The following is a 20,447-nucleotide window of genomic DNA, read 5'->3' as shown; positions in this document are numbered from 1 at the left end:
GGCCAGCTCTCCTGCATTCATGACCTCAGGGTCAGATCTCCCACCTGCCGCAGGCAGTGATGTACAAAGGAGGGAGGGTATCTTTCCCTTGCCCAAGCCACCCCACAGTAGACTAGAAGCATGAACAGCTCTCCCTTACTCGTGCCTTCAGGGCCTACTCAACCACCCCCTGACACCTGGGTCAGCTCTGCTGTGCTGCCCAGACAAGAGCTGGGGCCAGCTCTCCTGAGTGTGGTGGCTGGGGAGCAATGGGACCAGCTTAGCACAATGCCTCAGGCAACAGTCCAGACCAGGAACATCGGCATGGCCTTTGGTGGTAACTTGGATACAGACGTTGACACAGACCTAACAACAAGACCACTTATCCATGCACTGTCCTTGGTAGCAGCCTGGGCCAGGACCTCACCATGGCCTCCTCATAGCTGCCTGTTCCTCACCACCATCAAGACTCCAGTTCACCTATCTCCACAGCGTATGAACCCCTTGGCTTCTCTTTCTCTTCTATCTCTCCACCATGGGTGTCATCTTGCCCGACTCTCCATCACATATTCATCCATCACAGGGGTAACCATGGCAGGCGCTTGGGTGTCTTTCTTCCAGCTGCCCTGTCTTTCCAGGCCCCGCCCCATGAATTCTTGATGGAAATCCTTATCTTCTGGGATGAACTTTAGTAAGTAACATCTGAATTTCTAAGTTTTAAAAGATTCAGATTGGATCTATTGTATCATGGTACCTATTTATGGTAGGTCTTTAATGGCCTTCTCAATGGGTTCTGGGTCTCTGTATTAATCTCCACCTACCGTAAAAAGAATCACTTTTGATAAGAGTTGAGAGGTGTACTAATGTATGGGTATAAAAATAAGAATTTGACTATGATCAGTTAGCAGAATAATATTACTACGTTCTCCCCTACGACCTAGGACCTAGCCTGCCCTGGGCTCTTGGCTGAGTTAATGCCAGACATGGGTTCCATTGTAGAATACATTTAAAATCCAATCTGAAAGTGGTTAGTTATTCCACTAATATTTGTGCCATTATTGCATGTGTGTGTGTGTGTGTGTGTGTGTGTGTGTGCTCAGATCAGTTGTCCATGTAGCTTGCAGGGTTCACAGCTGGATACAACCTTTTGAATACTTTTCTCCCATGGTAATATGTATATAGCCTTTGAGTATTATGAAAGCTAGCCAGTAGAACTGAAGCTTCTAGTTCTGACTACAGAAATACATATATATATATATATATATATATATATATATATATATATATATACATGTATATCTATGTTCATCAACACTCTATTCACATAGGAACCAGTCAGTTTAGATGCCCACCAACTGATGATAGATAAAAAAAATGTGGTATATAAACAGAACTGAATTTTATTCAACTGTAAAAAAGTCAAATTATAAAACCTATGAGTAGGGGGCTGGAGAGATGGCTCAGTGGTTAAGAACACCCGACTGTTCTTCCAGAGGTCATGAGTTCAATTCCCAGCAACCACATGGTGGCTCACAACCATCTGTAAAGAGATCCGATGCCCTCTTCTGGTGTATCTGAAGACAGCTACAGTGTACTTATATATAATAAATAAAATAAATCTTTAAAAAAAAAAAACCTATGAGTAAATGGATGGAACTAGAAAGTGTTCTACTGAGTGAAATAACCCAGGCTCAGAAAGACAAATGCATGCTGTCTCATATTCAAAGAACCTAGTTTTGAATGTTTAGGTTTGTGTGTATGTGTGTGTTTTCTTTCCCCTTTGGAAGGCTTGTAGAGGTGAAGACGCTATAAAGGGGCCACTTGGGGCTGGAGAGATGACTCAACAGTTAAAAGTACTGGCTGTTCTTCCAGAGATCCTGAGTTCAATTCCCATTAATCACATGGTGGTTCACAACCATTTGTTTTTTTTTTTTTCTTTTTTTTTTCTTTTTTTTTTCTTTTTCTTTTTTCTTTTTTTCGGAGCTGGGGACTGAACCCAGGGCCTTGCGTTTGCTAGGCAAGCGCTCTACCACTGAGCTAAATCCCCAACCCCTCACAACCATTTGTAATGGGATTTGATGCCCTCTTCTGGTGTGCCTGAAGACAGTCACAGTGTGCTCATATACATAAAATAAATAAATAAATCTTTTTCTTAAAAAAAAAAAGTAGAGAGAAAAGTCTGAGGCAGATATCTTAATCCTATCACAAAGCCATTGCAAACTTTCTCCTCTCTCAAATCACTCATACCAGACCTTGGGGAGCACAAAGAAGATGCAGATTGGTTATGGTGTTTAAATTTTGTGCAAGAGACATGACCATATCTAGGCAGTGGCTAGAGTAGGGTTGTGGGTGAGTGTCATCCTGGTCTAGGGAAAGGAGGGGATACTATGGCAATGGGTGGTTGTGTATAGATCGATAGAAAGAACCGTTTCACTCATTTTGGATTTCTCATTTAATTTTGGTGACAGCCCAACTGCAGTTCAACTAGTGAAGAAGATGAAGTTGTTCAAAAGAAGCAGAGTCTAAAGGTAAGGGAGTAGACACCAACAGGTCTATATCTGTGGTAGTGAGTAGAATTCCCATACAGTAAAGAGAACTGAAAGCCATTTGTATCCGTGCATGTCCTGGGGTTACGTTGTAGAAAATACTTACTCTCAATCCAAGGCTTCTACCCTGCGTTTGGTCATTCACTTACCGGAAAAAGACACACAACTTACACTATTTATAATAAGCCTTAATCAGCACTAGAGCTGGGCAGACGCCTACACGCTATTCTGTTAGAATCTACTTTCCTATCAATAACCCCAAGTTATTATGCTTTATCTGGGCTGCTCTTAACTCCAATTGACCAGCCCTCCTGGCAATACTTTCTTGACTCCTAACCCATGGTGACTTTCTCCTCTCTTCACCTATTTCTCTCTCCTTATGGTCTCCTCTGACCCCAAGGCTGGGGACATCAAGCCCCACCTACCTCAATTCTTCTCAGCTATATGTCGTAGGCATCTTTATTCACCAATCAGAAATAACTTGGGACCAAGGTCACTTGGGTCTTCCTGCAGACTCTTGTCTCTGGAGCAAGCAGGTCTTGGGGCCGGACTTATTACAACGCATAGCAACAGACCAAACTTCAACAATTCTCCTTTTTAGTCCAATAAAAGGCTCCTTTCTCTCAGATATAAATTGAACACAATTATAACAATTACGAACATTATAAGGTATGATACACATGTATAATGTCCAGTCCATTATGTTTTACAATTTAGATAAAGTATTCTATCACCTATCCTATCTTGGTGAGTTAGAATTTTGTATCTAGGGGCTGGAGAGATGGCTCAGCAGTTAAGAGCACGGACTGCTCTTCCAGAGGTCCTGAGTTCAATCCCCAGTAACCACATAGTGGCTCACAACCATCTGTAATGGAATCTGTTGCCCTCTTCTGGTGTGTCTGAATTTACAGTGTCCTCATATACATAAATAAATAAATATATCTTAAAAAAATGTACAACACAATGACCTTTAAAAAAAAGAATTTTGTATCTAAATTACTTTTATCTTAACTTGTATTACCATCCTAAAAACACCTTCTTAAATCCTAAACGACTTAAGTTTACGTGTGAGGCTATAACTATCTAGTCTTTAACCCCATTAGAGATCTGAGAAAGAATAAATATTATCTGAGTATACAGGAAGCACAGGGGCACAGCTTCCAAAAATCATAGAAATGACAGATAGCTTACTGCCCGGACAGTCCCCAATATTCCTTATAACACTGGAGCACCTATCTTCAGCCTTCCAGAACATCTGGCAGACTTTAAGAGAAGCAGGAATTATGAAGGATAGCTTTCCCTGTCTTGGCAGAGCTTAGCAGTCAACTATCCTGCATCCATTTGTCCTTTTTGGACAGCATTCTGTCTACAGATAAAGTTAGGGGGTTTTGTTCTTTCTATTTTTGTTTTTTGCCCAGTGGCTAGCTTGCCATAGTTGAAGCAACTTAACAATGAAATTATTTTAAATGCCATTTGAAGAACATCAATATATAGCATTGTTAAATATTGTTTTTTTTTTTTTTGGCAATTTTCTATTTGAATAACTTTGAAAACATTCTATTGTAATTAACTAAATTAGTATCTAATATGATCATGAGTTTGACTATCTGACTCTTCATTTACATTATTTAATTATTCTAAGCAGTTTATAATAGCAGCTATTAAAAGGTCTGAGACTAAGCCTTATTTTTTTTTTTCTTTTCTTTTTTTTCGGAGCTGGGGACAGAACCCAGGGCCTTGCGCTTGCTAGGCAAGCGTTCTACCACTGAGCTAAATCCCCAACCCCTAAGCCTTATATTTTTAAATGAGTTGCATAGGCATAATACCTATACAAGAGTTGAAAAATATGTATATAATGTTGTAACAAAATTCATCTTAAATTTCTTATTAATATTCAAAGATTTGTATCAATGTAAGAATATATAATTTCAATCTGTATCAAAATATAAAGATTTGTACCAATGTAAGATTATGGCTATAAAACACTTTTGTTTAAGAGTAGATTAAATAATGTACCCCTATTTTTCTAATGTCTTAAAATATTCTTATATCTCCCCCTTTTTCTTCTCAACCCACTTCCCCTTTCTAGAAAAGAAAAAAAGATAGAGAAGAAAGACAGAAATCCCTAAGTCTAAGTTTTCTATATGTTTTCTCCCTGTTCAAAACTATAATTATTTATAAATCATCCCTTAAAGTGACAACATATGTATAATTCATAAAATAACTAAAACCATCTATCCCAACTTAAGGGATTGGGATAATGGTCTTCTTATAATTGCTTTTTGTAGAATTGGGGCGAAAGATTTCTGTTTGGAAGCCCAAAAGGAAATTAGAAAAATGGTTACGTCAAAAGAAAGCTAGCTGGCATTATTTGTTGTCCAGTCTCTATGTGCTGAGAAAGTTCAGGCTTAATTAAAGTCTGAAAGCCTGGATGAACCAATGTCATTGGGGATCAGCAGTCCTTTCTGAAGTTGTTCTAGAAGCAAGTCTCTGGAAACAGCGTAAGTTTGAGGCAGGATTGATTAGGGAGCTGGAATACCGCCCAGCTCAGCATCCTCGAGGGCAAATCCTGTCAGGGCTAACCTCTCGGTGCTTCATTCTGTAATGTATAAATCTTACAGGCAATAAACATAGTTCTATAAGACATCCCTATGGGATGTGCGAAGGTGCACAGATCGATTAAGGAAGGTTTCCTACTCTTAGTGTGGGCAGGTGAAAGACAGCTGTCTTTCTTTAGAGTTAGTTTGACCATATAATCAAGTCGTAATATAAACCTCCATTCGTGTCATATGAAAGGATGGCATGTTGAATCTTGAGGACTCTGTAGCCAACGAGATCCGTTGGCTATGCAGAGCTGAAGTTCTGGCTGGAGACGATTTTACGTCTTAGGCAGTTTAGGGCTGCTCCCATGTAGAAGGATCAGTAAATCATGTTACCTGTGTTGTTTGGTCGTCTTGATTTCTTTCCTCTTGTCCACAGCCAAGACCTTCAGGGGGGTCTTCTTCTATCAAATCTGATCCTTATTACTTTGGAAGGAGCCCAAAGCCTTTTTTTTTTCTTTCCTGTTAACACAAATACAGAACCTTTCTCCCAAAATTACATGTTCTTGGTCTAGCAATCCAAAGTCATCAAAAGTATAGACTGATCCAATTTACCAGCCTCCTTTTTACTTAGGTCTGCTCTGCTTTGACCTCCTTCATATATGGACTTAAAATACTATTATAACCACTAAAAAGTATAACCACCTTGATTTTGATAATCAAAACAACTTAAAACAATTATTATTTATTAAGACTGGGTTTCTCTGTGTAGCCGGGGCTGACTTGGATTTGCTCTGTAGATTAGGCTGCCCAAAAGCTCTCAAGAAACCTATCTGTGTTTGCCTTTATCTCCCATATATTGAGATCAAAGGCCTGGATTTATTTATTTATCTATGTACCCTTAAAAACATTTATATCGATTCTCATTTCTTTCTCCCTTCTTTGAAGATTAATATCCCCATAGGTAAACATACTTGTATCCCCTTTCTCTTTATATAAATTCATTTAACATCCTCCTCTATATTTAGCTTTATTTAAATTTCATTTCATTTACTGTATAAGCACATTTTTCTCAAGCCATCATGTCTTGTGTCTCCTGTGCTAGGTTAAGCAGTCCCAGTATTCCTGTGGAGGCAAAGTTGAAAGAAAGCAGTTGCTTAAGGTAGTGTTGGCATCTTAATTTATGTTACTCTCATAATTCTTAGATTGTGAGAAGCATGCAGCCTTGCTTCCTGTTCTCTGAGTAGCAGGATTTCGCCTGCTTCACCGATGGCACAGCAGGGGCTTTTAGCATCTGAATGATGAAGCCGCATCTCCAAGGGGGGTGGGGGGACACGACTCCAGGCTGGAGTTGGAGCCTGCCACATGGCATGTTGTTTGGTTTGGTTTTGGGGGGTGTGGCTGTGTCTTAGCTGGCACTGTGAACCCCAGAATCATGTGTGCACAGTTTTGCCCTAGTCCAGAACCCTGTGCAGCTTGGGAGGAAAACACGTGGCTTGGAGATAAACCAACTTTGCTGAGGAGACATTTCTCCCCATCTCCATAGTCTTAAGGGGACAGCATAATGTTCTTTATTCGGGAATTGAAATTAATTTTTTTAAAGTGAGTTTTTGCCCCATGTCAGGTGCCAATATGATGTAGAAAATATTTCATCTCAATCCAAGGCTTCTACCCTGCCTTGGATCATTCAGTTCCCGGAAAAAGACATGCAACTTTTATTATTTGCAATAAGCCTTAGTCAGCACTCGAGCTGCCCGACACGCTGTTAGAATCTGCGTTTCTATCAATAACTTACAGTATTGATTACTTGCAGTATTTCATGTGGGTTGCTCTTAACTTCCATTGGCTAGCCCAAGCCCCGCCTATCTCAAATTCTGCCCAGCCAGAGGCTGTAGGCATCTTTATTCACCAACCAGAAACAACTTGGGAGCAAGGTCACACAATGTCACTTGAGTCAACTTGCAGACTCTCTTGTCTCTGGGGCAACCAGGTCTTGGGGCCCACTTAAGCGTTACAATGCATAGCAACAGAGCAAACCTCAACAGGTGTGGGATTCTGCATATATACATCTCGGTCTAAAATAACCAAGAGTCAAGTTAGTATTTGCTCATCCCCCTATGTCTCCTTCTCAGTCTAGATGTTTGCCAGCCAGAGATCTGACTCTGACATAGAGACTGGGAAGAGGGAAACTGGTCAGAAACTGCTTGGGGCTAGAAGTCAAGAACAAGAGTACTCTGAATTGAGTGGAACGTTCTAACTACAGGAGGGTTGGTTGTAGAGTCTGCGGGAGGGGCTGCAAACCCTATCACAAAATCAAAACACATGATTATTGCAGAGAACAATCAGACGGTGTGTTCTGGGACATGAGTCAGCAAGGAAAGCCAGGCAAAAGTATTAGGAGAGCCAACATTCCCAAACCAGTGAGCCCTAAGGACCTGGTGTGACTCACAATGCTGCTCTCATCCCCACTCTTCTGGGGACTCTTTCCCCTTGATGTTGGCAGCAGTGAGGTAGGCAAGAGAGGAATGCTATGAGCCAAGGGTGGGGATATGTCCATCTAAATAGTATCCCAAGGGAGATAGAGGCAGGATAAACAGAAATTTAAGGAGATCAAGGCCAACCTAGACTAATGGGATGAGAAAGAGGGACTATGCCACTGAGAGTGAGACATGTGTCCACAGCGGCAGAGAAGGGCCCTTACCTGGATCCTGATTAGAGTTCCGCTAGATCTCCAAACTCTCTGAGGAAGACCCAATATCAAGCGTCAGCCCAGAGCCCTTCCAAGAAGACTCTGGAAGTTGGTAGCAAGAAGGTCTCTAAGAAATCTCTCTTATCTCTGTCTAGGAAAAGTTCATGAGAAACAAGAAAAAGAAGGCAGCCATTCAGGTGCAGGCCTGGTGGCGTGGCACTCTGGTGCGCAGGTCACTACTACACGCAGCCCTCAAAGCCTGGGTCATTCAGTGCTGGTGGCGGCTGATGCTCCAGAAGATGCTGGAGAAGAAACGGAGGAAAGCGCTGATTGACTTCTCAAACAGAGAGAGAGCGGTGGTGACGCTCCAGTCTTTGGTACGGATGTGGAGGATCCACTGGCGGTACTGTCAGGTCCTCAGCGCAATCTACACCATCCAGGGCCACTGGAAACACCACAACTGCCAGTCCTGCTCGCTCCTGCGGGGTCACTGTGTGATCACCACCACTCACCTGCAGTTCCATATCGAGATCATTGACCACTGAGGGCTGACAGGAAGAGATGCTGTGTCTCTGGTCCTCAGTAAAGGTCTCAGTGGTTGGTATGTGTCTGTGTTCCCAGCTAATGGAAGCCTTGAGAACTGAGCCTCATTGACTCCTCTTGTCCCTCACAAATAACAAAAGTGAGGCGTTACCGTAAGCTATTAATGCTACTCAAATTGCCTGGTGGCAGTGGCACAAGTTCCTCACTACCCGCCCCAATGTTCTGGGTTCCCAAATGAAATACACACAAGCACACAAGCACCCACGCACGCACTCGCACACATACACGCACACACACATACACGCACGCACGCACACACGCGCGCACGCACATGCACCCACGCACTCCCACACATACGCACACACACGCACGCGCACACACACACACATGCACACGCACGCGCACTCGCACACATACGCACACATAGCCTTATATTTAATATGCCTTAATCAGCTCAATGGCTGGGCCACTTCAATCCTCCACTTTGCTAGCACATTCTCCCCTCCGATGTTCCTGAATTATAACTTACTAAAACCAATATTCCATCCTGGCCGTCCCGGACCCAGGCCTGCAGCCCTCCTGAGCCACAATCCCCAACTCTTACGTGTTGGCTGTCTCTCTGTCCCTCTGCCATACACTTCTCAGGCCTGGACCTTCTATATCCCTGGCATGGGGTCCTCTCTCTTCTCTCTCCTGTATTCCCTGCCCGGGATTCCTAAAAGTCCTGCCCCTGTCTCTCTGCCCAGCCATTGGCCACCAGCAACTTTATTTACCAATCAAAGCCACCTGGGGACAGGGACCCTCAGTGTCTTACATGCAGACATGTGGATTCCTGTGTAATTTTGGGAACCCAATTAACATAATATAAGTATTAAGCCAAATCCACAACAGTGAGGGTTTTCGGCATATTGGAATGGTAATGGTCGTGTGCCACTCAGTCTTCAAGACAGCAGTTAGGTCTCAATCTGACCTGACCTTTGACGCAGCAGACAGAAGTCAAAATTCCACTCCCAGACCCATTTTTTCTCCCCACCACTGACCCGAAGATGTCTGAGCTATATCTCATGAAAACTCTTGACACCTCTGCATGCACAGACTGACTCTGGGGGCTGAAGTCAGGGTTGGCTGGGATCTAGAGTGCCTCAGTTTCCTCTTTGGGAAGCATCTAAAGAAGATACCAGCATCTAAATAGGGCATTACAAAGTGGCCCCAAGTGAGGACAGGAGTTCAGCCTTAGTGATAGGCAGGGCGTGTCGACAGGCAAGATGACCCCAAGAACAATCGGGGAAGACACTCACAGCCCCAGTTCTTTCCTCATCATCCTCTTACCCAAACAGAATTCTCTCTGACATCACTTCCTCCCCCTACCCTACCCTCAAACAACCCTCCCAAGCTCTTTAATTCTGCCCCCATGGTCATACTAAAATAGCTCTATTTTGTAGAACTTTCTTTAGTTGCTCTGTCTGGTATGAAAAAAATCCCTAGAAATATCCCTAGAAATATAAATTATGTAAATGAGTTTTATAAATATATATACATATATATAATGTATATGAGTACCCTTCTCTTTAGACACACCAGAAGAGGGCATCAGATCCCATTACAGAAGGTTGTGAGCTACCATGTGGTTGCTGGGAATTGAACTCAGGACCTCTGGAAGAGCAGTCAGTGCTCTTTAAGTTTAAATCGCTGCGTCATGGCTAATGTCTACTGGATTGAAGAGTGAGGCACTAGACACAGTTATCCCCAGTCTTGTACTGCTGCTCAAATTGCTTTTCCCAGGGCCTTGTCTCTGGTTACTTCCTCCTTTTCTTCCAGTGCAGCTTCTTGATAACCAAGGGTGAAGAGACCAGGGGTTTCTTCTGATGTATTAAGATCTTCTCTCTGTAGATTCTGCTAGTTTTCCAGCCCATTGCTCCTGTGGTGCCTTCTTTTTACCAGTTCAGATTTCTGTGCTTTATTATGTTCTCTGAACAGTTTGGCTTCTTCTTTTCCTGTCTCATGTGGGCTGAACCTGCCTACCCTAGCTGCTCCCTTGCCGCAGTCTAGTGGAGTGGGGTTTGAGGAAAACTGTCTAGACTCAAGATTATGTGTATCACGACTGAACAGTCCTCAAATTTTCTCTCATGTTTGCATTTCCATTTTATGAGTTGAATAATCTAAAACCTTTCCAAATACCTAATTTTACTTCTTCTCCCCTGTGCTTGATTGAAGAAACAGGAATATATTAGATCTCCAATTTCTTATCACCTCATTCTCCAGCCCAGCTCTCCCTGCCCCTGCACCCACTGATTTCTCTCAGTGAAATAAAGGTCTTTGTCCCACTCACAAGCCAACCCTCTGGTTACTCTCCTACCTTCTCAACATTCCTGACCCTGTATATAGAGTCTTACTGTCCAGATGATCAATATCTTCCTCTCCTGCCTTTAAAAATGCTTCCTTCAGGGGGCTGGAGAGATGGCTCAGTGGTTAAGAGCACCGACTGCTCTTCCTGAGGTCCTGAGTTCAAATCCCAGCAACCACATGGTGGCTCACAACCATCTGTAATGAGATCTGATGCCCTCTTCTGGTGTGTCTGAAGGCAGCTACAGTGTACTCATATACAATAAAATAAAATCTTAAAAAATAAATAAAAAAAAATGCTTCCTTCAAGCTGGATAAGATGATGCCCACCTTTAACCTCAGCACCCTGAAGGCAGAGGCTGGCAGATCTCTGAGAGTTCAAGGCCAGCCTAGCCTACATAGTAAAACCCTGCCTCAGAAACTAGATGGGGGAGAGGGGTGGCCAGAGAGACAGCTCAGCCGTTAAAAGCTTCAGAGGTGGGGCTGGGGATTTAGCTCAGTGGTAGAGCGCTTACCTAGGAAGCGCAAGGCCCTGGGTTTGGTCCCTAGCTCCGAAAAAAAAGAACAAAAAAAAAAAAAACTTCAGAGGTCCCACAACGGGGTCCTCGAACCCAGGTCAGGCTGCTCACAACCACCTGTCACTCCAGATCCAGATCCAACGCCCCTGGCCTTGAAGAGCACCACACACAAAGACACAGACACAGGACTTCACACTACTTTTCACGTCTGTCCTAGCTCTTCGCTTCTCCTCAGAGAAAGACATGACGGTACTGTTTCCCTGTGTTTCCCCTCCTTTCCCTTCAATCCATCCCCTCATGAGAAGTTTAAATGAGGCTCTTGGGCTAGAGAGATGGCTTGGCAGTTAAGGACATACACTGCCCTTGCAGAGGACCCAAATTCAGATCCTAGAGCCCACATCTGCTGCCTCCAAAATGCCTGTGAATCCAGCTCCAGGAGGTCCAATGGCTCTCAATTCCACATGTGCACACACTCGCACATGTGCATATCCACGCACAGGCTCACACATCTGCACGTATTTAAAAACAGACTCTTTTTAAAAGACACTTGACTTGAAGGAAGACTAAGGTCTGTTTTGTTAGAGTTGGTTACTTAGAGGCAATTGCCCGCATGTAGTAGTTATACTCCAAAATGTTAGGAACTTGTCCCAGGGATAAATGGGAACTACCAATACCGATTGAACAAGCTATGCAGGGTTTGATGTTGTTACTGGTGGTGGCTGTGAGAGCCAAAAAAGTCCCAGGATATATGGGTAGCATGGAGAAAGGAATGTTGGTCTTCCTGTCTTCCTTTGACAGCAACAGAACACACCCCTATTCCCAGCACTGGGGAGGCAGAGAAAGGTGGATCTCTGTGAGTTCAAGGCCAGCCTGGTCTACAGAGGGACTTCCGGGATAAGACTACATAGAGATACAGTCTCAAAAAAATTTTGAGAAAATGGTTCATCCAGTAAAGTACTTGCCTGAGGATAATTCCAGCACCCATGTAAACAGAGGTAGACATGGGAGGACAAACCTGTATCCCAGCAGAAAGGCAGAAGCAGGAGGAGCCCTGAGGCTTACAAGCCACTGGTCTAGCTAACTCGATGCATTTGAGGGTTAGTCAAAGAGACGCTTGGTCAGAAAGAACGAACGGGGGGGGGGGGGGGGCTGGAGAGATGGCTCAGTGGTTAAGAGCACCAGCTGCTCTTCCTGAGGTCCTGAGTTCAATCCCCAACAACCATATGGTGGCTCACAACCATCTGTAATGAGATCTGATGCCCTCTTCTGGTGTGTCTGAAGACAGCTACAGTGTACTCATATACAATAAAATAAAATCTTAAAAAATAAATAAAAAAAGAAAGAAAGAACGGAGAATGACTAAGGAAGGTAGCTAATGTCAATCTCTCGCCTCCACCAATGCCAGCGCTCTCACACATGAACACATTGTAGAATAATTCTGAAAATCAGTCTTATACAATTCCATCCAGAAACTAGAACAGAAACCAGCTTTTATGAGGCAGGCATTCACACCAAGGTGAAGCCAGCGGGTGCAAGAGAAGAGAGTGAAAAAAGGAACTAGAGCACAATCACTCCTAGGAATTTACATGCCAAAACCCACAAGAAAATACTAGCATTTCAACCCCAACCCAGGGACTAGCTGCCAGCACACAGCATGAGGAGAGAGCCATGGGGAAACTGGAGTTGCTCGCACAGGTTTTGAGAATGGAGGCTGGGGTTAAAAGTAAGACAAAGCTGTAGCTAAAATGGCAGAGTCCTGAGCACTGAAGAGGGCCAGGTAGGACACAACCACCTGGTTCCAGGAACACAAAGTCCTTTGCTACATCCTTGCTTCCAATGTGGTTAATTGTAACATTAAATGAGAGCTTCAAAGAAAGTCTATTCACTCTAAACCCTCCCCCAATCCTATCCCCGCCATCCTGCCACTCCCCGCCACCCACCCACCCCACTCCCCATCCCACACCCTCCATGTCCAACTCTCCAACCCCAATCCCACCCACACCCCCAACCCCATCCCACCCTATACCCCCGATTCAGGAAAGAAAACCCAGACCATCTAGTTATCTAAGTTATCTAAGAACAAATACAGATAACTCTTAGTAGGTTTTTGTTTGGGGAGTGTGTGTGTGTGTGTGTGTGTGTGTGTGTGTGTGTGTGTGTGTGAGATTGTATCGGTGACTATTTTACCTACATGTATGTCTCTGGAACCATGTGTATGCCTAGTACCCAGAGACGCCAGAAGAGGACATCAGATGCCCCAGAACTGGAGTTATAGGTGGACATAAATGAGAGCTTCAAAGAAAGTCCATCCACTCTAACCCCATCCCCATCCCACACCCCTACCCACAACCACACCCATCCTTCCACTCCCCACCCCACACCCCTACCCACAACCACACCCATCCTTCCACTCCCCACCCCACATCCCTACCCACACCCACACCCACACCCATCCTTCCACTCCCCACCCCACACCCCTACCCACAACCACACCCATCATCCTTCTACTCCCCACCACCCACACACACACCCTGCTCCCAATCCCACACCATATGGGTGCCGGTCAAACACATCCTCTGGAAGAGTGCTCTCAACCACTGAACCATCTCTCCAGGCCTCTTGGTAGGTTTGAGGAGCACGAATAGCTTAGCATAATTAATAGCAATTGAGACACCTGCGAAGTTGGAGGTGCTAATGGCAGCCAGTGTCTAAGGGCCAGCAGACAGTCAAGGTCAACAAGTAATAAAGTCAGACATGGACAAAGAGGACTCCTCACCACCCCTCCTGGGGTGGTGCATTAAATAATAAAAAAAGAGGATGAGGACACACCATCCCACCCTACATGGGGCACCTGCGGGCCACATGACACCGGCGGCGTGTTCTCATCTCACCCTTTGCTCTAAAATCTCTCCACCTGACCCGCTAAGTTCCCATGGAGGGTCACTACCACGCCATCTAACCGGGGGCCTCTAGTTCGTTACATCTTGTACCCCGAAATCTCTCTCCGTCCACTAGGCCTCAAGTCCCTTTTCTCCTCCTCTCTTCCCACCTCCAACCTGGAGGTCCCGCCTACTCCTCGCCCAGTGATTGGTCTCCTGAAATCTTTATTCATTAGGGTAAGTTCCTTGCCTCACTGGGAGAACAGCACATGATGATCTCCTTGGGTGGGCCAGGGTAACATTCACAGACTACAGGGGCCTCCATTGTCTCTGCCCGTGATAGCACAGAGGACAAACCACAGGGCTTATACCTCAGCCTTTGTCCAGTTTCTGCCATAGCCCTATAAAAACCCCTAAACCAGGACGTTGAATAGCTGTTTACCTCTGTGAAAACTCCTCCCAGTCTTGAAAGCCTCTCACTTTCCCTCAGTTTGTTACTTTTCTTTAACTCTAATAAAGTTTGCTTGTGACTTTCATACTCCTGCGCGTGTGCGAGTCGGTGGTCTTCACTGGTATGAGACCACAAACTCAGAGCCACTGTCCCAGATTGGCCCTTGGGGACCATGAGTGTCCAGCACCCTAGGGACTTGGGTCATATATAATTGGGCTATAAAACGTCTCATCACACTCAAAAACCCAACAATATATCAAAGCGATATTATATCCTGAACAAGGGTTGGGGATTTAGCTCAGTGGTAGAGCGCTTGCCCAGCAAGCGCAAGACCCTGGGTTCGTTCCCCAGCTCCGAAAAAAAGGAAAAAGAAAAAGAAATACATCTATATCCTGAACAAACAAAATTTAACTCAAGAAAGTAAGGATAAACACTAAAATTCATCGGAAAAAAAAAAAAGAAGAAGAACTTGCCAAATTCAACATCTCATGATAAGAATTCTCAAGCATTTTAGAAATCTGATAAGGGGGATCTATGAGAACCCTACAGCTAGCATAACTGTAACAGCACACTCCACCCCACCCCCAACCGCTCAAGACCTCCACTGAGACAAGATCTACCCTCAAAGCTTCTGTTCAACGTCGTGCTAGAAATTCTAGCCAAAGTAATCAGTCAGTAGAAAGAAAGAAATGGCAGACAGACAGGACAGGACAAGAGAAAACAAAACTGCTCGTATTTACAGATTGAGATGACAGATCTGAGGATCCAAACACAAAGGAGAACCCACCCAAAGACACAGATGTCGAAAGTGGGCTGCTTCCGTCAAGGCCAGCTCGCATATGAAACAAGACATGGTGGTGCCTGCCCCTGATTCCCTATATAGAAAGGAAGAGGGGGGAAGGAAGGGGAGAAGGGAGGGAGAGAGAGAGAAACGGGGAAGGGAGAAGGAAAAAAGGGGAAATCAAATTTGGATAATCACTTGATATAGTAAATCAAATCTATATACTGAAATTCTTAAGCAGTGATATAAAACACCAAAGTATAGCACAATCAGTGAAGGTTCACGAGGGAAATGAGAGGAAAACAGAGATGACGTTCACCTGAGATGCAGGTTTAATTCACCGCTATCCAGGTCAGGTCATCTGGCTCGGTGACAGGCACTTTTATCCACTGAGCCACCTAAGTGTTTGTCGTCGTTTTAAGTTCACAATAAATCGGCAGTACAGAGACTCCCCGCTCCATCCCTGTCCCCAGACACTCCTAGCCTCTCTCATTACCAGCATCCCCAGCCAAAACAGCCCATTTGTTTAATAAGCCCACAAGCTAACACCAATCTCACCCAAAGTATGTGCCTCCTATTACTGCGTGCTCTCGGATTTGCCATGACTCACCATGAATGATAGTTTAAGTTCCTTTTTTAAAAATTCCTGTGTGCTCGCTTATAATTCCAACACTCAGAGGCTAGAGGATTGCAAGTTCAAATCCAGTCTGGGCCACATACTCCTCCCTCCTCAACCCCTAAAAAGCCAGCTAGTCACTGACATTTATTTGCTTTCTCCATAGTGTGTGTGTGTTGGTTTTTCCCCAGAATGCTACTTAGCTGAAAGTGCGCGGTATGTAGCCTTTCAGGTTGGTTTCCTGCCTTGAGTAGTATGCATGCAAGGTTTTTCATATGTTATCATGGCTTTAATACCAGCACTCCCTTTAATACCAGCAAATACACCATTTGAGGGACATACTACCGTTGGGGTCCAGGAATTGCCTCACAGACCACACGACCACCGATCTCAGTCAGAAAGGGATGGTTTATTGTGCATACGCCACAGGACTGGTCAACCAGGGCCATGGTCCAGATTCAGGAACCAAACCATGACCCCCAAGTTAAGATCCTACAGGGATTTTAGGCCCCAAATCCACAAACATCTGTGCCAAGTTGTTTCACCAATCAAGATTTAGGGATAGGAGATTACCTTAGGAACATGTCTTTCTTGTACGTTTGTCCTGCTCCCATTGGTTGGGGTATTCGACTGTGGCAGGGGATTTGCCCTGTCTAATATTCATGTCCTAACTTGCCAATCAGGATATCGGTTACCCACGTACATATCTCTTTCTGCCAAGTAGGATGTCAGTTTCCAGAGAATTTAAATTTTACTGGACCACTACTCAAAATGGAAGTCTTATTCCAAATAGCTTCTTATATTGATTGGGGCAGGTGTCTCTCTTATGCTGCGGTCCATCTGAGGCAGCTTATACCATAAAAAATTATACACAGCTGCAGGAACCACTGTTGGGTGGTTGGTTTGGGGGCAAGCTTATCGTGGGTAACTATGCAAAACAATTCTAATGACTTCTGTCATGATTGGTTTACAAGGGCATAGAACATAAGAGTACGTAATCAACTTGGCATTAGAAAGTTTCCTAGTAACAGCAGAAACATGAGAACGTGTCCTTATAATGGTAGACTAGCCAGGTAACTGTTACCAAAACCTTACTATTCTACCTAGGCCTTAACAATTACAGTTTATGCAACCCCTCCTGTGCTTCAGGGTAGCTCAGATATTCGCAGATTTGGGCAATTATGAGTAAAGCGTCTGTAATACACACATGCTCAGGGTTTTATAGGGATGTAAGTTTTCCTTTCCTTTGTGTGCACACCAAGGAACATTTAGCTACTACCAAGGGGACCCCAGTTCAAGACCAGCTACATGGCAAGACTTGTTTTCAAAAAGCAAACAAACTCACAACTAGATGTGGTGAGTTCACCTATGATCCTAACACTGGAGAGATGGAAAGAGGTTCCGAGGTTCAAATTCACCCTTGACTACATAGTGAGTTTAACGTTAACCTGTGTGCATGTGTATGAGGATACACACGTGCATGCAAACACTACACACACATGCATGCCACATACACGCAACACACACAGACACACACACACAGACACCACACACATACACGCAACACTCATTCATAAACCATGCACACACTTCCACACATGCATACACCACACACACATGTATACATCATTTACTATACCACACAAGCACACACATGCATACTTGCATAAGGCAGACACACAGATTTGGGTTTCTTTTGTTTTATTTTGTTTTGTTTTCCCTTTTCTTTTTTTCAGAGCTGGGGACGGAACCCAGGACCTTGCGTTTGCTAGGCAAGCGCTCTACCACTGAGCTAAATCCCTAACCCGCCCTTGTTTTGTTTTTTAAGAAAGAAAAAGGTTGGGTTGGGGATTTAGCTCAGTGGTAGAGCGCTTACCTAGGAAGCGCAAGGCCCTGGGTTCGATCCCCAGCTCTGAAAAAAAGAACCAAAAAAAAAAAAAAAAAAAAGAAAGAAAGAAAAAGGCTATTTGGCCATCTGGGTCCAAAGCCACATTGTTCAAATAACCAAAAGGCAGAAGGACACACATCAATCAACAGATGAACACCAGGCGGGGTGTGCATTCTCTGGGCTATAAACCTAACACGGGCTACAGCATGGACTTGAAGTGAAATAAGCCAGTCACCACATCATTGATATTATATGAGATCTCTGGGTTCTCTAAAGGGGGGGATGACAGAGTCACTCATTTGAACAGTCGAAGGAATTAATCAAAGAGTTACTGTTTAACGGGTGGAAGGAGGTCAGCTCTGCAAGATGAAAACACAATGAAGACAAGTTTCTTGATGGTCAGTGACAATCGCTCGATAAGCACCTTTCAACCTCCTATAAAATGGTGAGTTCATATCATGCTTTCACCGTGATTTTTAAAATACATCTTAAAAATTTGTAATAAACACGAAACCCCAAAATACTGGCTTCCGTGTTGCATTGCCAAGGGACACCATTTACTGTTCTCCCTGGAACTGACCGATACCTGGCAACCGTGAAATCTTAATCTTAGCGCCCCTCCCCTTGGCAAACATTGCTAATCCATCCCAGATCCTTATTTAGCACTGAGGCTCCTTCTCAGTCGTGTTTCCTCAGAGCTGATTTGCCAGGCAAGAGTAAGGTTAGAGCCATGTTGGTCCTAATAGTGACTTGGAAATCCTTTTGATAAGAGACAAAGAATATGGGTGTAGCAGACCTGATCACTCTTTTATTGGTAGGGTTATGCATTGTTCCACCTTACAAGCCTGTGAGCCCAGGGAAATTTCAAGTTGAATATTCAGTCGGTTTTCTTTGATTTCATAGTTGCCCCGAATAAAGCCACGAGTGTGACAACTATGCCAACGCCAATAAACCTGGATGATGCGAACAGCATTCAGCAAACGACAATATCGTTGGCGTATATGCCACATTCTGAAACAGGACTGCAGTTTAACTATTGCCCAAGTTTTTCGAACATATAACTCCAGAGCCATCCGCCGTTTCTTCCCTTGCATCGTCATCATTGTCTTTCTCCACCAACACTGAATGATCCACGCGTTGAGGGCAGCGTGCAGCAATGAGCGCCGCAGCAACGTGCCACGCCACCATGCTTGGATGCGCACAGCTGCAGATTTTTCGGTCAAGGCGGTAGTCTCTTCTGGGCCTTGCAAAAGAGAACAGACCACTTAGGACACTTAGGGAGTTCAGGGTGAGCCAGACAGGAATCCTGAGCCTCTAACTAGGAAGTTCAGAGCTGGAGAAGCAGGCAGAGCCACAGATGCACCCAGGAGACCAGCTAAATTGACCAGTTTGTGGTACATGCCGGTTAATCGGCATGAATACATCAACCTGACATCTGAGTTTCTGGACATGTACCTGTCTGATAATTGTGATAATTTAAAACTCTCTTTCCGTATTGGGAAGAAAGTAGGAAAGAAGATAAGAATGTTTTCCCTGGTGCCAAGTGAACAAGACTCAGCTTCCAGCCTGACTCAGCTTCCAGCCTGCATTTGTTTGTTTGTTTGTTTGTTTGTTTGTTTGAGACAGGGTCTCAGTTTGCAACTCTGGCTGTCCAGTAACAGACTGGTCTTGAACTCACAGAGATCTGCCTGCCTCTGCCTCTCCAAGTGCTGGGATTAAAACTGTGGGGACACTCCACCCAGTTAATTATGGCCTTTGTTATAAATCCCCTCCTGTGGTAACTAGGAGAAATTTACCATACCCTATCAAGCGTATTCAACCTTTAGACATTGCCACCTACTAAGTTCACACACGAAAAACAAACAAACAAAAAAACACAATTAATTGAGTTACAAAACAAAATCAATCACACATATTAACCTTGTAACATTTTAAGGACCTTTACAACTTTATCTTGGGCCGCACGCTTCACGTGGGCTGTGGTCAAACATTCCTGGATAAATCAATCTCTTAGAAAACATTCAAACCCCTGAGTTAGGCATGCATGGGTAAACCCCCCTCAGATCTGTATTCTATGAATTACCCATGGTTAGGGGCTAGATGTTCCCATCACCCTCCGGTCTGCTCTCCCAGCTCTGACCCAGCAGAGAGAGTAGATAGGAAAAAGTGATGACATCATAAGGGTGCCTATGACACAAGCACCAGGATGGCTGTCACCAACCAACATTCTCAGCACCTACACCATGTGTCACTGGTTGTGACAGGAGGGTCTGATACACCCACATACAAATCCTTAGAACCCATTTCTTTTTACCATTCAAATCTACTGCTTCCCACATTATGTTTTTACTCCTTCAGAAAGCTTCTTTGGGGGCTGAAAAAATATAGCTCAACAGTTAAGAGCCCTGGGTGGGAGTTGGGGATTTAGCTCAGTGGTAGAGTGCTTGCCCTGGGTTTGGTCCCCAGCTCCGAAAAAAAGAAAAAGAAAAAAAAGAGCCCTGGGTGATGCTCCAGGGGACCTGGGTTCAGGATCCACACAGTGGCTCAAAACTGTTCCAAAGAACCCGACGATCTCTTCCAGATTCCATGACCTCTACACATGTGTCTAGGCAAATACTTATACACAGAAAATAAGAATAAATGTTAATAGCATCTTTGGGCTTGGAAGAGAGTT

At 44.2% G+C, this 20,447-nt stretch overlaps 2 protein-coding genes across 4 annotated transcripts in view; one reads left to right on the top strand and one right to left on the bottom strand.

Moving 5' to 3' along the window:
- Positions 1–8,358, top strand: part of Iqcf3 (IQ motif containing F3) — a 34,808-nt gene extending 26,450 nt beyond the window's left edge. For all 3 annotated transcript variants that reach the window (XR_015626906.1, XR_015626907.1, XM_087563408.1), the window contains 3 exons: positions 2,448–2,507; positions 6,171–6,227; positions 7,910–8,358. Coding sequence is in view for 1 of the 3 variants with exons in the window: in XM_087563408.1 (XP_087419534.1) it covers positions 2,448–2,507; positions 6,171–6,227; positions 7,910–8,299 (507 nt within the window). In the remaining 2 variants the exon portion in view is untranslated. The remainder of the gene's footprint in view (positions 1–2,447; positions 2,508–6,170; positions 6,228–7,909) is intronic.
- Positions 8,359–18,553: 10,195 nt separating this feature from the next.
- On the bottom strand, positions 18,554–19,940 carry Iqcf5 (IQ motif containing F5). The gene is made up of 2 exons (NM_001145072.2): positions 19,857–19,940; positions 18,554–19,016 (listed from the first exon to the last, which is right to left on the bottom strand). The coding sequence occupies exons 1-2, from the start codon at positions 19,858–19,860 to the stop codon at positions 18,574–18,576; spliced, it is 447 nt and encodes a 148-aa protein (NP_001138544.1). The 5' UTR covers positions 19,861–19,940; the 3' UTR covers positions 18,554–18,573.
- Between the last annotated feature and the right edge of the window lie 507 nt (positions 19,941–20,447).

Source organism: Rattus norvegicus, chromosome 8 (genome assembly GCF_021556685.1).
Source record: "Rattus norvegicus strain SHRSP/BbbUtx chromosome 8, alternate assembly SHRSP_T2T, whole genome shotgun sequence".
Taxonomy (NCBI): domain Eukaryota; kingdom Metazoa; phylum Chordata; class Mammalia; order Rodentia; family Muridae; genus Rattus; species Rattus norvegicus.
Note: the sequence above shows the minus strand (reverse complement) of the source record. Positions and strands in the feature narration are given on the sequence as shown.